Source organism: Bombus pascuorum, chromosome 2, assembly GCF_905332965.1.
Source record: "Bombus pascuorum chromosome 2, iyBomPasc1.1, whole genome shotgun sequence".
NCBI lineage: Eukaryota > Metazoa > Arthropoda > Insecta > Hymenoptera > Apidae > Bombus > Bombus pascuorum.
The window spans coordinates 3775553-3793405 of NC_083489.1; the positions used below are offsets into that span (position 1 = coordinate 3775553).

Consider the following 17853-nt stretch of genomic DNA (forward strand, 5'->3'; position numbering starts at 1 on the left):
TTCGTCTTTAACGCAATCTTTCCCTCGATCTCGGCGAATACCGCGTGTAATTTTCATAGCTGTTCCGACGCGATCACCGCCATGATTACGGTTACATCATCATAGGATCCCTCGGCCATTAAGCGGTCCCGCTATTCATTAATGTCTTTTAAATAAATTTATTGTACTATAAAACCGGTCAACCGCTTTCCACGCATAAATCTGTTCGTTCCGACGCAGTTTCCCAGGGTATGCCGCCTCGAAACCTTTTATGTAACGCCGTCACGATGTTACCATGCGTTCTGCACTTTCGCATTCTTAGAAGTGAATGTTGCTTATGGTTTCGGCCATAGACAATGTTTCGGTGGTACGAGTCAGTTCAGCGCTTTTTTCTTGCGAGTTATGAAATTTGCAGAGGTTTAGAAAATAAGGAAGCGTTGCTGTACAGTTGTGGGAAATTGTCGAAGATGTTTTATATTAATTATCGTAACGATTCAACCCCCCCATTTACATTGCTCGACACATGACGCAATATAGGAATTTGTTAATTTCTATTTCTTCTTCGTAAAAAATAATTTTAATTGTCTATTTTGAAACTTGTACCAGGTAAAATATTTCCTCTTATAGTTATTATAAATTACAAGTTGCTTTGCTATATTTTATCGATCAGTGCACAGTAGTAAAATATAATCAATTTTTATAATATAAAAATGAATGAAACGATACTAACAGCGATAAAGTGTCATAATTTCAATATTATTGAGTATGTAATCCATTTATTTATATCATATACTATACCATATTAAAGCATCTACCGATACTAGTATATTCCAAGTGTATATAAAAATTCAGATATTAGAAAATATAATTTGATCAAAGAAATGGCACTACCGTCGTTTTGATCATTCATACAATGATACGAAATTTGATAAAAAAGAAGTAATTTACGATAATACTAAGTTATAACATCCAAAAAAATAACTAATTTGTAAGGATGACGTATCTGAAGAAATATGACTGAAACGATAAATAGATATGATAAAATTGCGCAATTTTTCCTGAATGATATTGCTTAAAAATCTTAAAATTTAATCGCTGAGAGGGTTAAATTAAATCGAACGACGATCCCGTCGTACAAGAGCCACGGTATTCGACGAGTTATATAAAACAAGGGAAGTTCGGCGAGAGACAGGATAATCCTTGCAACCGGATTATTCGGGATTTTTCTTGACTGTAGGGTAAAAAGAAACGAAGAGGAGGCGAGTCGGTAGTTCTTCGGAGGAGGTTCCGTCTTCCTGCCAACCCCTGCTTGATATATTGCTCGCTCATACTCTCTTTCCCTTCTTTTATTCTTTTCTATCCTCCATTCGTTACATTATACGTCCAGCGTGTAGAACGACAGCTTCGAGGAGCACGCGCACTCCACTCTGTGTGCTATCTACCCTCTTCACACCTGTGAAAAAACGTTTCTCTTTGGTGAAATTGAAATATGGTCGTCTCTGGACGTAAAGATGTTGTAATCCAATCATATGTCTATATGCCAATATAGTTGTTTCAATATATTGGTAACATTAATTGCAGTGATTTAGCGACATGTTTAATAGTAACACGAGACGAAGAATAATTATAATATTTCATCAATGGTATTATTTTGAGAGCCATTTATCTATTCCTACTTGTTTAAGGAACATTTCTTACTTTTATAATTTCTTACATATGAACATAATTGATGTGTGTATAAGATGGTAACAAAATGACGTTGAAGAACACATTTCTAAGAATTATAATATATTTTATAACTATAGGCGATGTTATTTAATCTTCGCTAACTAAATGTAAAATACACGTTGGTCGCATCTAATAAGATTGCCACATATATGATCTTCGCGTAAAAAGCTATTAATCTAATCAATTATTTATCGACAATCCAACAAATCTCTATGTCTTATAAATTAATATTAACACTAGTATTTCTAAAATATTTCTTAAAAATACTATTATACAACGTCTCTGTTATATTGCTTTTTTTCTCTAATTTTCATATAAACGCTAAAAACTCTACGCTATAATATATAACGTATTATATATACAATATAATATTATATAATAGATATAAGAACGTTCGTGTCTCTTCATATTTGGCAAACAAACACTGCACGTGTTTTGTCAGTTCCACGTTCACACATATATACAGGTTACCACAAGTATCTTCATCAAAGACACAGTTTCTTCCCGGAGATTCTACGTACACAACGACGAAGAGGGAGACTCCTCAGACGTATCCTCTCTCGGTTTATAATATCATACACCGTCTCCGAAATAATGCTTCCAGCAGCTCGTGCTCCCGGCGCTGTGACCTGCTCTCCTCGTCTTCCTCATCTATCAACAGTTTTCTTTTCCTCCGCCCCTTCCGCAGCGGCGCGCGCTTTTCCGGCCAAGATTTATGAAATGGTACTTTGTACAGTTCCATTTTAGCGTACGCCTCGATTTACTCGCCCCAGGGTGAACTCGAGCGTCGTCTTATTCCGGAACTTTCTACGAGAACGTAGAACGACGTCATGCTTCTACAACGACGTTCAGAGATTGAAGATTTCGCAGAGAATGTAGCTAGTGATGCTTGTTTTACCAAGTTGGTTAATGTAATTGCTATTCCCTGGGATTTAGACGATTTCCAATGCAATCAGATAATTGATTGAAATGTTGTGGATAGACTGCGAATGTTTGATCATTTAAAAGAAATTTATGGACACGGAAGTTTCTAGAATATGCAACATTATACGAGTGGAAAAAATTCATTTTTCTTTTATGATATTCACAAAAATCGGTAGATTTATAATTGTCACTTTATCTTTGTTTTTAATTTTCTTCAATATTTACGGGAATTTATATATAATAGGGTATTTCACAACTAATACGAAGTATATAAATAATTCATATATGAATATACAAGTAAAAGGAAGATTATTAATGTTCTATGACTTAGTTTTACTGAAATTAAACATTATCATCTTTACTACTGATATTAACTGTAACCGCTGTATTAAAAATACCTGATTCTTAAAAACATATGATTCTTCTGATTATTTGATAATAAAATTAATCTACAATTATAAAATAAACGAAATAAAATAAGTGCAAATGAGTATTTCTAGTCATGTTCTAAAGAACATATAACATCGTATTTAAAATTCCTTATAATTGGACAATGAAAGACAAAGTAAACTTAATAAGACAATGAAAAGCAAATTAGAACCCATGAAAGAACGAAAAAGAGAAAGAAAAACCAAAACCGAGATAAATACAAGGATGCGTGCGCATAATATGCGTGGCACGCATGTCAGTGCAAGAGCGAATAGGGGTTGGTCGAGAAGAAAAAGGGATCTCACGTAAAACTTTTTCCGTACGTGTGGATACGTGGAACGGCGTTCAATTCAGCGAAGAGATTCACTCTGTACGGCGGCCTGTTAGACGCGATTTCAGCGCACCCTCTCGCCACACCCAGACCCACCCCCTTGGAAGTCGCATCCATCAAGGCGGAATCTCGATTTCCAAATCCACCCCGGTCGCGACTGCTTTGCCTTTCCGCTCTTGTTCAGCCGTTTCTTCTTCCTTCTTCAAGAATGCCACGGATCGCGTGACCTGCCGTCTAAACGGGCTCGCCTTGTAGCAGAATGTTGCAACGCGACGATCACGTTTCGCGTTTACTGCCTACCCAATGGAATTCTATCGCTCGGGGATGCTTTTATCGCGATGATCATGCGAATACAGTTCTTCCATGTATCTTTGTCCGGATTTCTGAGTTACGTCAGAGATTTACATACACTTGGGACTAATTTTATTATACCATTTCCATACAAGTTTCAATTAATACACACGAAGCGAATATTCCACGCGTTAGTAGTCAGCTTCTCAGCTGCGAACATTTTTTTTCCAATTAGTATTCCCGTATTTTGTTGTCTCGGTAGTTTTGCAACAACCCTCGATCGAAACAATGTCTTGATTATACACACGCGTGACTTCTTATCAACTCGGTAACACTAATATACCGTAGCCGCGATAAATCACTCGATTCAAATTTCGTCGACACATATCGTCCGAAACGTAGATTGTGCGAGCGTGCGAGTCGCGTCACCGTGCGTCCACGCGAACAGTGGCGCGCCATTAATTCACGCTTGTGCACGGCTGAAAAATACGAAACGCGGCATAAAAGTATGCGCGCTCCGAGACGCGTGCAAAGTATCACGCGGCGGCAGGTGCGTGATCACCGGGTAACGCTTTATCAAACACGTTTTTCTCTAGCCCGCCCGTACGACCATATACACGCGTCGTACAGCAACGAAACGAACCGCGCCGTCACATTGTCGGACTCGCGGCTTCTCTGTGACATATTTTTACATAAAATTAATTAAGTCGACGCGGCCTCCACTCGTAAATAATCGTGACCCAGCACGTTGAATTTATTCCCGAAGCTTTTCGTGCGCCATTTGTAAAACACCGCGAACCGACCGAAACACAACGCGGAATAAAATATGAATTTGCCCGCGTCTTGATCGCATCTTTCTAGAAGCTGCGAAGAAAAAGGTTGATGGTGGGTGGTCGGGGTGAATATAATCGGGGTCGAATCGAGGAAAGGATTAAGCGGGCGGAAATTCCTGAATTTATTATCCTTGGAAATTTAAAATAGATCGTCGACCGGTACTCGGCGAAAATAGTTTTCTCCGGGTCACGAGAACCGTCTCATTTACACTGGTTCGTCAACGTGTCTTACCATAAGAAACTTTTATGTTCATATTGAGCGTATTATACAAAACATTTGGAAGTTTCATTAGGGCTGTAATGAGACGCGAGTGTTACGATTACATTTATAAAATTCGAAACGAATCTGAAAATGTATATAGAAATTACAAGATATTTGTTGCAGGCATATATTTAGCATATAATAAATATTAAATATGATCGATCGAATATTCAAATTTGCTATTGACTGTTCAAATACTTTTATGACCTGTGCAAAATGTATATCTGTACTAAATATTTTTTAATTACTATATGTATTTTCAGATTTCTTTCAAACTTGATCGATACGATCGTGATAGTCTTGCAACAACGCTAATGAAACTATTGAGCGTATTATACAAAACATTTGGAAGTTTCATTAGGGCTGTAATGAGACGCGAGTGCTACGATTACATTTATAAAATTCGAAACGAATCTGAAAATGTATATAGAAATTACAAGATATTTGTTGCAGGCATATATTTAGCATATAATAAATATTAAATATGATCGATCGAATATTCAAATTTGTTATTGACTGTTCAAATACTTTTATGACCTGTGCAAAATGTATATCTGTACTAAATATTTTTTAATTACTATATGTATTTTCAGATTTCTTTCAAACTTGATCGATATGATCGTGATAGTCTTGCAACAACGCTAATGAAACTATTGAGCGTATTATATAAAACATTTGGAAGTTTCATTAGGGCTGTAATGAGACGCGAGTGCTACGATTACATTTATAAAATTTGAAACGAATCTGAAAATGTACATAGAAATTACAAGATATTTGTTGCAGGCATATATTTAGCATATAATAAATATTAAATATGATCGATCGAATATTCAAATTTGTTATTGGCTGTTCAAATACTTTTATGACCTGTGCAAAATGTATATCTGTACTAAATATTTTTTAATTACTATATGTATTTTCAGATTTCTTTCAAACTTGATCGATATGATCGTGATAGTCTTGCAACAACGCTAATGAAACTTTTTATGCAATACATATAATATATTCATAAAGGACGTCTACGAGTGTTCGAATATTTTCGTAACCTTGTATATTACCTTCCGTGTAACTTGTGTCGTCGGATAAGTGCTCTTTCTCGTTTCTTTCCTCTCCTTTCATCGTTTCTTTTTCTTAGTCGTTTTTAAATGCTGCTTTTCACCTTCGACTCTCCACCTGTCGTCTTTTGAGACGGTGAAACGTTGCAGGTTAAACGACCAGGACATTCTTCCGGCTAGCGATAAAGCACCGTTTTCTGGCTCGCATACGCGATTTTATCGAGGCGAGATCGCGACGAATTCTCACTGGTCAGAAACTCGTTTCGAGCGTTCGTTCACCTATGAATTCGCGACTGTAAGAACAAAGTCTACGCAGTCGTGAATAGGTTCCGGGTATTGGTTGATAATATATTGCTTGTGATACGTACAAATTGCACCTGTCCATCTCGCAGAGATGAAATATCGACGGCATGGTGATTAATTGAATTTTTCGCCGGATCAGTTGTTTTGCTTGCGCGGAAAAATTTGTATGCACCGATATCAACCGACTGCGTCTCGATTTTTATACACGCGATCGATCGAATTCGGTTTGTTTACATCGTGTTTTTTTAAGTACTATAAGTGGTAATAATGATTAATGACCATTGTCTATTTATTATTCTTTGATATCAATACTCATTTATGTAACGAATAATCATTTTTCGTATCTTTACTATTATTGTAAAACCACGACATAAAAGAATATCGGTAGTATTGAATATTATTATATTAATAATATTGATAGTATGATATGAAAGGTTTTGAAAATTAACACTCTTTTTACGCTACTAGATATACTCGAATAATTAAAATACTCGTGTGATTCGAATTGAAAGGATATTCTAGTTTACTTCGTTTCATATTACCTGAATTAATTACACTGCAATTAATACGTTAAGTAACACACGATAAAATAACGTGCAAAAATTGAATAAATACAACGTTATTAAGAAATATAAATAAAATAGCTTACATATGAAATGTATCGATATAGTAGATATGTTGCAGTGACGCGTTATATAAATCAGATATATACAAGAACATATTCATGATTTAAAAAATATCATTTTGTTATAAATGTTTAAATTTCCAAAAATATCATAGAAGATAAAAAATAAACAAATAAATCGTAGGATCTAAATGAAAGATGCAATAATAACGAAAAATTAATAAATAAAGTTGCAAATGATGTTAGGGCACCGTCGCATAGCTCCTAAATGGATTAGTCGGACTTTTATGTACCTAGGATTTACTTACGCAATTATATTTCGAGCTCGACAATCCTAAATCACACTTGTATCCTCAACTTAGTGTTTAACGTCCCGGTTCGTCTTGGCTCAAGTGGATGGATATAGTCGTTTACGATTCCTTTCATCCGGCGCGTCAGGATAGAAAACGATGATTCACGATCATCTAAAATCTAACATACGGAGAACCGGACGTGGTTTCGTAAATCTCGCAGGTGGACAAAGTGGCACGTTTGGACCAGAAATAGATCAAAGCATCTTGAACGAGTTCACGTCGCAGATGCACGCACGATATTCGCCCTCATTCATCTATATTTATTACATTGCGGTAGACTGGCTGTCGCCTGTGCTTAATGACGGAAGTACCGTGAAACTGAAACGTTTGTCACATCGAAGATGTTCGTAGATTTTACGAATTCGGATTGTCAGTTTCACTGCAGACAGTCCTTTGAGAAGTATTTCGTACGTGCAGAAATAAACTGATACTTAATACATGTGATACTTGTTGTCAAGATAGAAAGTACATCATTTTTCCGTGTTTCTTATTTCAACTAAGATGAACGTTTATCCTTGCCATCATGATATAAGAACTTATCTTTTCTTACTTTAATTTTATATTGGAAAACAGATATTTTATATGTATGTTTTCTGTGCCACTTCTTATTAACATAAAAGCAAGACCAGTACAAGTAGTATCTTGACTAAACAGCTACGAAAGTTATTTCTTATGTATCTTTTTGCGCTCCAAATGACATTTTTAATACTTCGTAGTCAAAATTCCTTATTACGTCCTAACAAATATGTAAAATTAAGTGAAAATTTCCTAAGAATTTCACAATTTTGACACCAAAATTAACGTCTAATTCTTCTTAAACAATTAATCTCGATATATTATATATCTCATCTTTTGAATCATTCAAATTGCCATTATAATTCCTCATGAGGAATTTTAACTAGCCTACCGTAGTCTTAACTTTCAATTGCGAAAAATCTCTTCACAAAAATTTGAACTACTCTAATATATATATATATTAAAAATAAGGAAAAAGGTGCTCAAAAACCGAACTCGTCCAGAATCATGTCCCAGTTCCTACCTTGGAACCTTTCCCTGATTTCCCCAACCAGATAAGGGGCCGGACTCGTTAACGATTCGGTGTCCAGAATCGCAGCGGTGGAGCGTGAAAGAAAAGGAGGCTTCTGACGAGGTAATTATCGGGCCGTCTCCGGGGGCAGCTTGCGATCGCTGCACGCGCGCGCGAGCGGGTCCGCGCGGACGTATCCTTACGCGCGGCTACCAACGACCGCCACAAATTACAGTTTTCGAGCTGGAACGATCGGGCCCCGGCTTTGCATAAAAAATTATACGCCGTTTCGGAAGTAGGCCGCTTCCGGTCTCCTTGACGAACTATCCCACTCACGATGGATCCGCCTTTACGGCTGCACGCGCTCGTGTTCGCGTTACCGAACAATTTTCGTGTGTCTCTCCGGTTTTTCAAAGTGATGGAACTGACCGATAACGTACCATGACTAACCGGTTTTCCCTCGTTTTTTCACTTCCTTCGTAATTAACGTCGGAAAGACACGAATGCTCTGCAACTGTTCCTCGCGTCATGGGCTTTGAGAAATCGCGAAACGTCGTAATGATTAGTTGATTGCGGATGCTTTGCATTTATAAGAAACTTAAAGGTGCAAAAATACGCAGAAACGTTATTCGCTTTTTTGAATACGTTTGGTGAGTAAGCTACGCTATCGATTCAGCTACAAGCTGCCATGTTCTGTTTTTGGTGAACAAAGAGCCGAAGAGCTTCGTCAATGAAAAACTATAGAAAATGAGTTTCATTTTTGTATTTTCATATAGCGTTTGATCTTTTGAATCTACTATACTTTTTTCTGGAAAGGAATATTGCCCGATTTAAGCAACTTTGCCACACTGAATGATTCTCAGGTACAAATTTGGTTTTTGAGGAGACTATGGAGATTAGATGTTGCTAGTTTACGCAAGTGCAAGCAACGAATGTAAAAGAATTTGAGTCTTTTAATAGCTTTCACTATTGTTAAGTAATCTTCTACAGAACAGTTATACTTTATGCGATACGCGAAAGCAGAAGATGGTGGAAAACGTAAAGGATATGTAAGAATTTGATTTATTCCTTAATTTGTTTGACTACCGTTGATAGGATGATGATAATTTAAAGAAATAAAGAAGATGAAAGAATGATGTTGTCGATGAAGATAGAACATTCCCTTCATTTATGGCATATTTATAATATTCGCACTTCACAAGAATTTATTGGCAAGAGACATGGATATTTTTCCCTTTACGAAACTCAGGATCTTGATCGATACATTTCTTCATAATGAACTGCCAACTTATGTATGTTTTATCTGATCAATATGTCACGAAAAGAAATTTACGAGTATCACAAGTTCTTTAATATAAATTGCTCAATTAACAACAAAAATGAGACTGACTCTCGGTAATATGACATATACTAAATTATTCCGTTCGTGTACAGGCTGAAGCTAAAAAACATAAATAAAAATGGCGAGTATCGTTTCTTCGAACCATTTCCATGATTCTATAAAACTTATTCATCGACACCGGTACTTTGGTTGCATTAAAGAGTGCTTGTAACGTATGATCTCATTGCAAAACTTGTTTAATTCGAAGTTACATCTTCTGGAACATGATTACTCTGGAACCGCGCCCCCTTTTACGTTTTGTATTTCAACCGCGGTTCAGCCGATGTATAACAATAAATTGTTAGTCATAAAATTGTTAGTTTGCACGTAATTAAAGGGTATGAAGTGCAGTACACCTAAAATATTACGCTCGGTTTATGTCCTTTCGAGCGTTCTTTATTAAGGTTGCGACTTGATTGTACATATTTCTTTCGATAGCTATACAGTTCGGTGTTCGATGAAATATGTTCCGGTTCGACCCACGTAGAAACGATTAAACCAGATGCAAATCTCTGTAAAAATGAGCAGCAATAGCAATCAGCAGTCGGGAAGTTATGAACAAAAATTACTGCCGTTATCGTAAAAGCCATCCTAAGTATCATTTTTACTTTGTACAATGTATTAATATTTGAAATATATTATACGGTAAGGAGGAATTTGATTGAAACTTTTATGCATTTTTTGGATGCACGACAGAGGCGCGTGTGTATTTTTACGATACAGATTATTTATATCGTATTATTTTACAGTTTCTAACCTTTTGTATATTTTTTGCAAAAGATCTAATATACCTACTGCACAAAAATGGTAACGATAATTGGTTTACGATAATTATTTTACCATAAATATACGTGAAGTAATTAATTATTCAATGGAATGTCTATTTTTTCTACGAAGACATAATTTATATATACAATAACAATAATGTCAACCTTCGTATAACATAATTTTCTTCACAGCATAATTCTGTGATAATACGGTTGAGAAAGTCAAAGAATATTAAACGAGATCCTACACATTATGTGACGTCTATGGTGCCTAATAATACATAAAACGTTTTTATTACTCCGTAAAAAACATACAAAAGGCGATATAAAATGCAGTACTCGTTTTGTCCGCCATTAAATTTGCCCAACGCCATGGCAGAGCGTACAAAAATCACTGACATTTATAATTACGTTGCGTTATACACGATCGACAGAAGTTTAAATTCACCACACGTGATCCATAAATATTTTAAATCGACCAGAGAGAGAGAGAGAGAGAGAGGAGAGCAGAGGACATGATATCTACCTATTGCTATTTTTGGTGAATACAATGCCTCTTCTGATAATAAACGTAAATCCGTACATTATCGTATCAATTCGTAACGCAGTTCTTTTTTTCGTTTGTAAGCTGCGTAATATTTCAAAGAAATATCTCTACCTCTGCCGTGTTATGCGAAAATTACGTATGAATTCAACGACCAAAAAGATAAGTCGAAGCACCAAAAGGACAAAAGGAAAAAGGGGAAGGAAAAAAGAACGGAAGATATCGGAACAATTTTCTAATAGCGTCATTAAAAGTACAGCGTACAAGTGGCCGTGCTATCGATTAAATGGTGAATTAAGGCGAGGATCGGTGTGCTCAAATAACACGGTGCACCGGCATCGTTCCTCCTATCCTGTCGCATTTCCAATAAGAAGACGAAGACGGCACAGGTACGCCTATGTCGATCGTTTCCAACCCGTTCTCTGGCGCTCGCATTTACAACCTCGCATAAATCTGCAACGAAGTTTCGCCGCTACGTTCGTTCGCGCCCCTCTATTTCTGCATCGTGGAAACGACACTTTACGACTGCCGAACCAATTTGTTTTCCGTCCCGTTCGCGTCTCAACGACAAAGAAGGAACAGTTTGTCCGGCGACGATATTCATTAACGTCGTTTGCTACGTCCTTTGCCAAACACGAGCCGATGATATTGATGACGATTCCATTCAATTAATTCTGTCTCGTTTCCCTATTATAAATTTCCATCTGGTGGTTACGCGCCACTAATGTCGCCGCCATCTCGCGCGCGAATCATGCGTCGGGATTTACAATGGTACTCACGAACCGAATGGATTACCGGTAATACCATTCCGATGTCCAGCCGGGAATTATAAATTGTTGTCAAAGGGACGCGTTACTTGGATGTTCAATTTTGAATTTTGATACGTTGGGTCGGTACGCGATTATTTCGGCTTGGCTGCAGTCCGAGGTATTTTCAATGTGGTAAGGTTGTATTGCAATTTGTTTGGCATAGTTGAATGGTTGAGTTTTGATACGTCGGTGCGTTTCGGTGGTTTTGTCGGAATCGAAGGAACTTTTAATATTTTGTTAGTGGTATTGTAATTCGTTTGAAATTATTCAGAAGTTGAAATAATAAATAACGTAGGTGCCAGAGGCGAAGATTTTCCATACAAATAGAGAACATTCAATTTGCACGTTTATATTATCATTTGAACACTCGTCTTTCAACGTTTTCTGTTTTTATAGATAGAAAATATATCGTTGTATTTGCTATATCTGGTGTTTACGTATTAGTTAATTAGGTGGAAGTATATTAAATTTACTTCCATACAAAAAAATTTGATACTATGAAAATAAAATGCTAGAATCTGATAGAGCAACGCTTCGTTGAAAAATAAGAAGATTACGTATCCTGCATTCATGATTATAATTAAACTGTTATGATAAAAACAGATAACTATATATAATTATATTTCAATCTCGATAAAGGTGAACATAAACATTTACTAAAAATATCTGTATATTCTTGGTACTTAATTAAGTACCAATCGTTTGTTTCATAATTCTTTGCGTTAAAATAACAAGCTTCATACATACTTCTTACATAATAAAGAAGATAAAACAATCATTACACGAATGAAGTATCCTATCTGTTCGTCGTAAACTTTTCCAAAACCTCCACAAAAGGATCTAAAGTCGTTAAAGTATCCATTAACCTGTCACCCCGGAACAACTTCTCGCCTAGCAATCACTTTCATTGTATCAAAACTTCTTCTCCAACCTCTTCGCGCCAAAATTTTATTCCTCTCATATTCTCGCACACCTTAACTAGGCAAGAATCCCCACGATCGATATATTACCATGGTTGGCGCGATCGTAAACGAGCGTGGCCGATAAATTGCTAGACGTCCCGCCGACAATGTCGTCGTTATCGTGGAACTCTAATTTAAACGCTATTAACCTTTGCTCGTTCGACTTAACGATGACAGCCGGGCATGAGGATACGGACGGGGCCCGTGACAGTGATCGAGCCTGCGCAGGAAACACCTTTCGATAGATATCGAGTGTTAACGAAGTCAATAGGGCAATGCCTGTCCTGAACGGGGACAGGACAATAACCGATGTACCGTCCGTCTGTTCGCCTCGTTGACCGGTTGCGTCCTCGAATGGGGATGGCCGATGTCAGCGTAAGGAGCAGGTGCGACCGTGACTTGCCTTCTCCCCTACGTTCATGTACGTGTAATTACGCTTGCGCGTATCTCTATGTGGCCCTGCGTACACCCCCGTTCATAAGTATTATCATACTTGCTGTATATGATCAGCTTTAAATATTATTAGTCGATATTATGCGGAGTTTTATGCATTTATGGGAAATGTATAGATACAACAACGCGCAGGGTGCATATGTAATATGATATCCTTCTAACACGAGACTCTTAGAAATCAACTCGGCCAATTCTACTGTGTGTTCATTTCTTAAATTTATTGCATAAGTACACGATTAGTAATCGATGATCAAAGAGCAAGCGACTTATCTATCGGATTCCATCGTATTCCATCGGTTCGTTTATTGCAGCAAGATGGTATAATTAGATTCTAAGGTAAATTAAAAGAAGAAAAAATACAGTGCTCGTAACATCGTCGCTTTCCTGTGCTTTTCAACTGACGAAGTTGATCAGTGTAACTTCTGAATGGCTCGTACAATGTAATATTCTTTTTCCTAATTTTGTATATCTTTTTATTAAATTTTCTATGCCAGTTTTATGGAACTCGAATGGTAACAATTCTCTTTGTTTTAAACGTAGTTGTTAAAAGTACCAGCTTATGGGATGACCTAATAAATTAAAAATAAATTGAAATAGATATTATAGAAAATGTCCAAACATATTCGATTTAAAATTAATCGTTTCTCCCTTATTATGACGCAACTTCATAATTTAGTTCGATACAGTTCTTTTGCGATATAATTGCTGGCAAACTCACAACAATTATACAAATATGGTAAATATTTTGTTTAAGGAGAGTGAAATGTATTAAACGGATATTGAAAATGTTAAAAAAAATGTGTTGAACGATTATCTTTGTTACGAGCCCTCTAATTATAATACCTTGTATCAAGTCAGGATGTCTGTTAATATGTACTTATGAACGGGGGTGTACACTTGTACTATAACATCGCACGTGCTCTAACCTCGTCTAACTCGCCATCCGCTGCTTGTAACGACAAGACAGCGTTGCGATACGTGTGTACATACCGGGGCCATGTATGCGAACGGCACGATGTAATGTACGGGGTGGCTTAGCCTACGTGCATCGTGGTTGGCTGAATTCTGTGTAATACGGCTTTGCCTGCGTAATTGTGAATTTTTGAGAGGACGGATCGTGAGAAATATGGTTTGGAATGTATAATTGAGTATTTTCGGAAGCGTCGTTTCAGAGTAACGTGGGCTGTGTAATTGTGTTTATGAAAGGGGTGCTTTGCGAAGTATGGGTTTAAACGTGCGATTGTGGAACTTTGCCGAGAACTGGGACAGGATGTAGATTGTAGGGAAGCTGTCTGGTAGATTTGATGTTGCGTATGCATACGTGTTTAAAATAACTTAACTGGTAGCGTAATTTATATTAGCGTAGGAAATGTGAGGAGGAAATTTGTTTCGATTAAATTCTTTATCGTTCTTCAATATTTTGTTGTGTATCGTATGTACTATTTTCAATTAGATAATTCACCAATTGCGAGTAGTACGACGATTAATTTATAGGAAATTTAAGGAATTAATCTTTTTAATTAATCCACCTCGTACTTTTTAATATCCTATTGCGAATTATACATCGAATTGTATATCGTATCTTTAATCAAATTGTAAATGATCTAATGACAATCTTTTTTATTTGGTTTCAGGTAAGACTACAGAATGTAATTAAACTGGATTCTTCCGATTCGACGGGACTTGTATAATGGAAATGGACTTTACGTTCCATGCTACAGAATGTAAATGCCTTCGTGTACGTTTCTTTTGAAATATTTATACACATAATCATTATACATAATGTTTAATCGCTTAATTAAGGTACGCCGTGATGTTTATTCATTTGGTCACACGTCATTTATCTCGCATGATAATGAAATATAATACATAATGTAAATTACAAAATGAATCTTTTATATGTTAGATCTATCATTTAGTACAGAAGTATTCTTATTTCCATTATCTTTTATTTACATAACCGGTACTCTTTTGCTCAATCGAGTTCTAACTGTACAGTGTTTATTCAATTTCTGTTCACCCAGTAAACTGGAGTGGTTCGCTTGAAATTACATAAGGCACAGTTAAGTGACTGAAATGCAGAGAAGCAATTAGTATCTTGCGCAAAGGAACCGCGCATTGATTCAGAACGATTTTCCACGGTTTCGTTGGCAGAATTTAGTGGAACGGCGCCTTACCGCGTGCATCGGGTAATAGGTGCTCGTTCCGAAAATATTTTCATCACCAGTTATACACGTTTAATTCAACAATTAGCGAACAGTTATACGAAACCATTTATTGACCTAAATGCTCAGGCGTTCGTACGTTATCATTTTACGTTCGAATCTAACTGTACCATCAATAGACAGAGTATTTCCGCATGAGGTACCATGTATAACATTTGACTTTTATTTATTCTCACGGAAAATAAGTGGCATCTAAATACAGTAATCTTGCATATATCCAACTAGCATTAAAATAGTTTATACTTTAAGAGATAAGTGTACCAGTATTTCATCTCTCTTTTATTTTATCTCTTTGTTAATGTATCAAGGAATTATCGAGAGATGTTAGGATTTCAAACTGTCTTTTTCCAAAATTCTTGAATTCTATGAAACACGTATCTAACGATTCTACATTCTTCACCGACGGTGAATATACGTTCATTTTCATTTTTTATCTAAAACTCTTCCACAGATAATACGTTAGTCTACGTTATCGACTAAAAGTTTGAGATCTCCTTCGTCTATATCAATTTTAATCGTGACTCGATATGTCCCTGAAATTTTTTAACTCTATAGAATATGTGCTTAATGATTCCCAACTTTGTTCGATGGACGATATTCGTTCCTTCATGTTGCATAATTTATCACGAATGTAAAATGGTTCATAACTATTTATTATTAAACTTACACGCGAAACGCTTAGAGTTCGCTCAGAAAGCACACGATACTCGTTACCATAAAATTCATGAATTCGTTCTCTCGTCATAAATACCCAAAACTATTCGATTCGTTTCTCCAACATTTCCTAATAAACCTGGGAATAATTCACGAGACCGATTAATAACGGACTTCATTTAAGCAGTTTAGACATTCACGTGGTTACACGGCGAAATTAATACTCGCCCATCCCCCGGAGACCCAAATGATACTCCGCAACATAAATTATTAATTACATGTACACAGACAGACGCGCAAAAACAGCTCGGTATAACTCGTGCACGCGTAAAGAATGACGCGAAACAGAGGGCCAGAAACGTATAAAGAGGGATGTTGTCAGACGGATTGAACATCTTCGTTTGGTGGTTGCAGCGGCTAGACTTATTCACAATGGTATGCATATATCATTTATGCATGACGCGCGGGTACGAGTTAGTATGCGTACGCGTATACGCGTGTGATAGTGGATGCATCCATCTGCATATCCAGCATAGCGAGTATCGTATTATGGTCACTCCCCCGCACGGCGTGCAACGTTTTTCCTTTCATTTTGGCCTCGTTCCATACATTTTCGCGTTGCTTTACATATTAAACAAGTGGGCTATTAAATATGTTAAGACAGCCGGCTACATAATCCGAGCTGCGAGTATCGAGTACCGATGATTTATTAGAATCCTAGTGATTTTATCGAGAATTAATATCGCGGCTAATAGAAATTATGTGATTAAATTATCAGAATAAGAGGAACGATATTAGAAGCTATAAAAAAATTTGCGCTTAACGAAATCATGGCGCACATCGAATATTAAGATATCGTTCATGCATACTTATCAGTATATGAGAAAATATGACAATATATCAAGCTATTGAAACCTGTTCTTGTGTACCAAGGATCGTACATCTTATTAAATGGTAAGATTTGTTGGTTGCTTAATAGAGCATGATGTAAAATATGAAAAAAAATGGAAGGTGGAACTAGTAAGATATGCAAAGATCAAATATTTTTATTAATTAAAATTGAAATTACTTCTGGAACCTTTGGTGTTTCTTTTGGATTTATGGGATTTTATATCTCCTAATTATGGTATCATGTTATTGTCTCGTCTATTACTGGATACTATTAACACCTGATTGAGTCTTGTTATATATGTTGATGAAAAATCAAATGCCACTATGATTAATTAGTTTAGAGTTGGGTTTTTAAGTTACGAACTTGTTTTATATAATAGTCTTATCGTTTTCCTTGTCTCTTTTCGTATCTATTATACTTCTCAAGTTTTGTATCTATTATACTTCCAGTACTGTACTTCCGTATCTATTATACTCCTAGACTTTTATACGTATTGGTTATAAGCTGTTGAAGGTGCCATGAAAGTGTTATCTGTATTTTCAATTTAAATTTTCGATATCTTTTTATTCTCAGTCTTTTATTTCTTATTATATCGTTCAGGCTTAGTTAATTCTATCGAAATCTAATGAAACAGCTATTTACTCATTTGGATAGCCATATGATCATCTAACATTAATTTATCCTCTGAATATACAGCCCCGTGACGCACTACATTATTACGAATTAATCAGATCATTTAGATTAACAATCGGTATACGGTGAATTAATTTTAGTTCAATCAATTATTATTCTTGCAAATTTACATGCAATATAATGTACGTCTAATAGATAGTAATGATGCATAGAGTACAGAGTATCAGTGAATAATAAACCATTAATAGGATTCATTGATATTGAGCTAGATGACGAGTTAACTCTTCCTGCCTGATTAAGAACTTTAATTGTTTCCTCCAGTTAAAAGTCAAATTATATAGTAAAGAAAAAAAAAAACAAAAATCAAAAGTAATTTAATTATATAGGAAACAT

At 36.1% G+C, this 17853-nt stretch overlaps 1 protein-coding gene and 1 long non-coding RNA gene across 2 annotated transcripts in view; one reads left to right on the forward strand and one right to left on the reverse strand.

The window, feature by feature from the left end:
• LOC132916337 (UPF0489 protein C5orf22 homolog) overlaps positions 1–17853 on the forward strand; it is a 335224-nt gene that overhangs the window by 236406 nt on the left and 80965 nt on the right. The window contains exon 4 of the mRNA XM_060976250.1: positions 14691–14794. Coding sequence (XP_060832233.1) covers positions 14691–14694 — 4 coding nt within the window. The 3' untranslated portion in view covers positions 14695–14794. The remainder of the gene's footprint in view (positions 1–14690; positions 14795–17853) is intronic.
• LOC132916338 (uncharacterized) overlaps positions 1–17853 on the reverse strand; it is a 39701-nt gene that overhangs the window by 20091 nt on the left and 1757 nt on the right. The window lies entirely within an intron of this gene.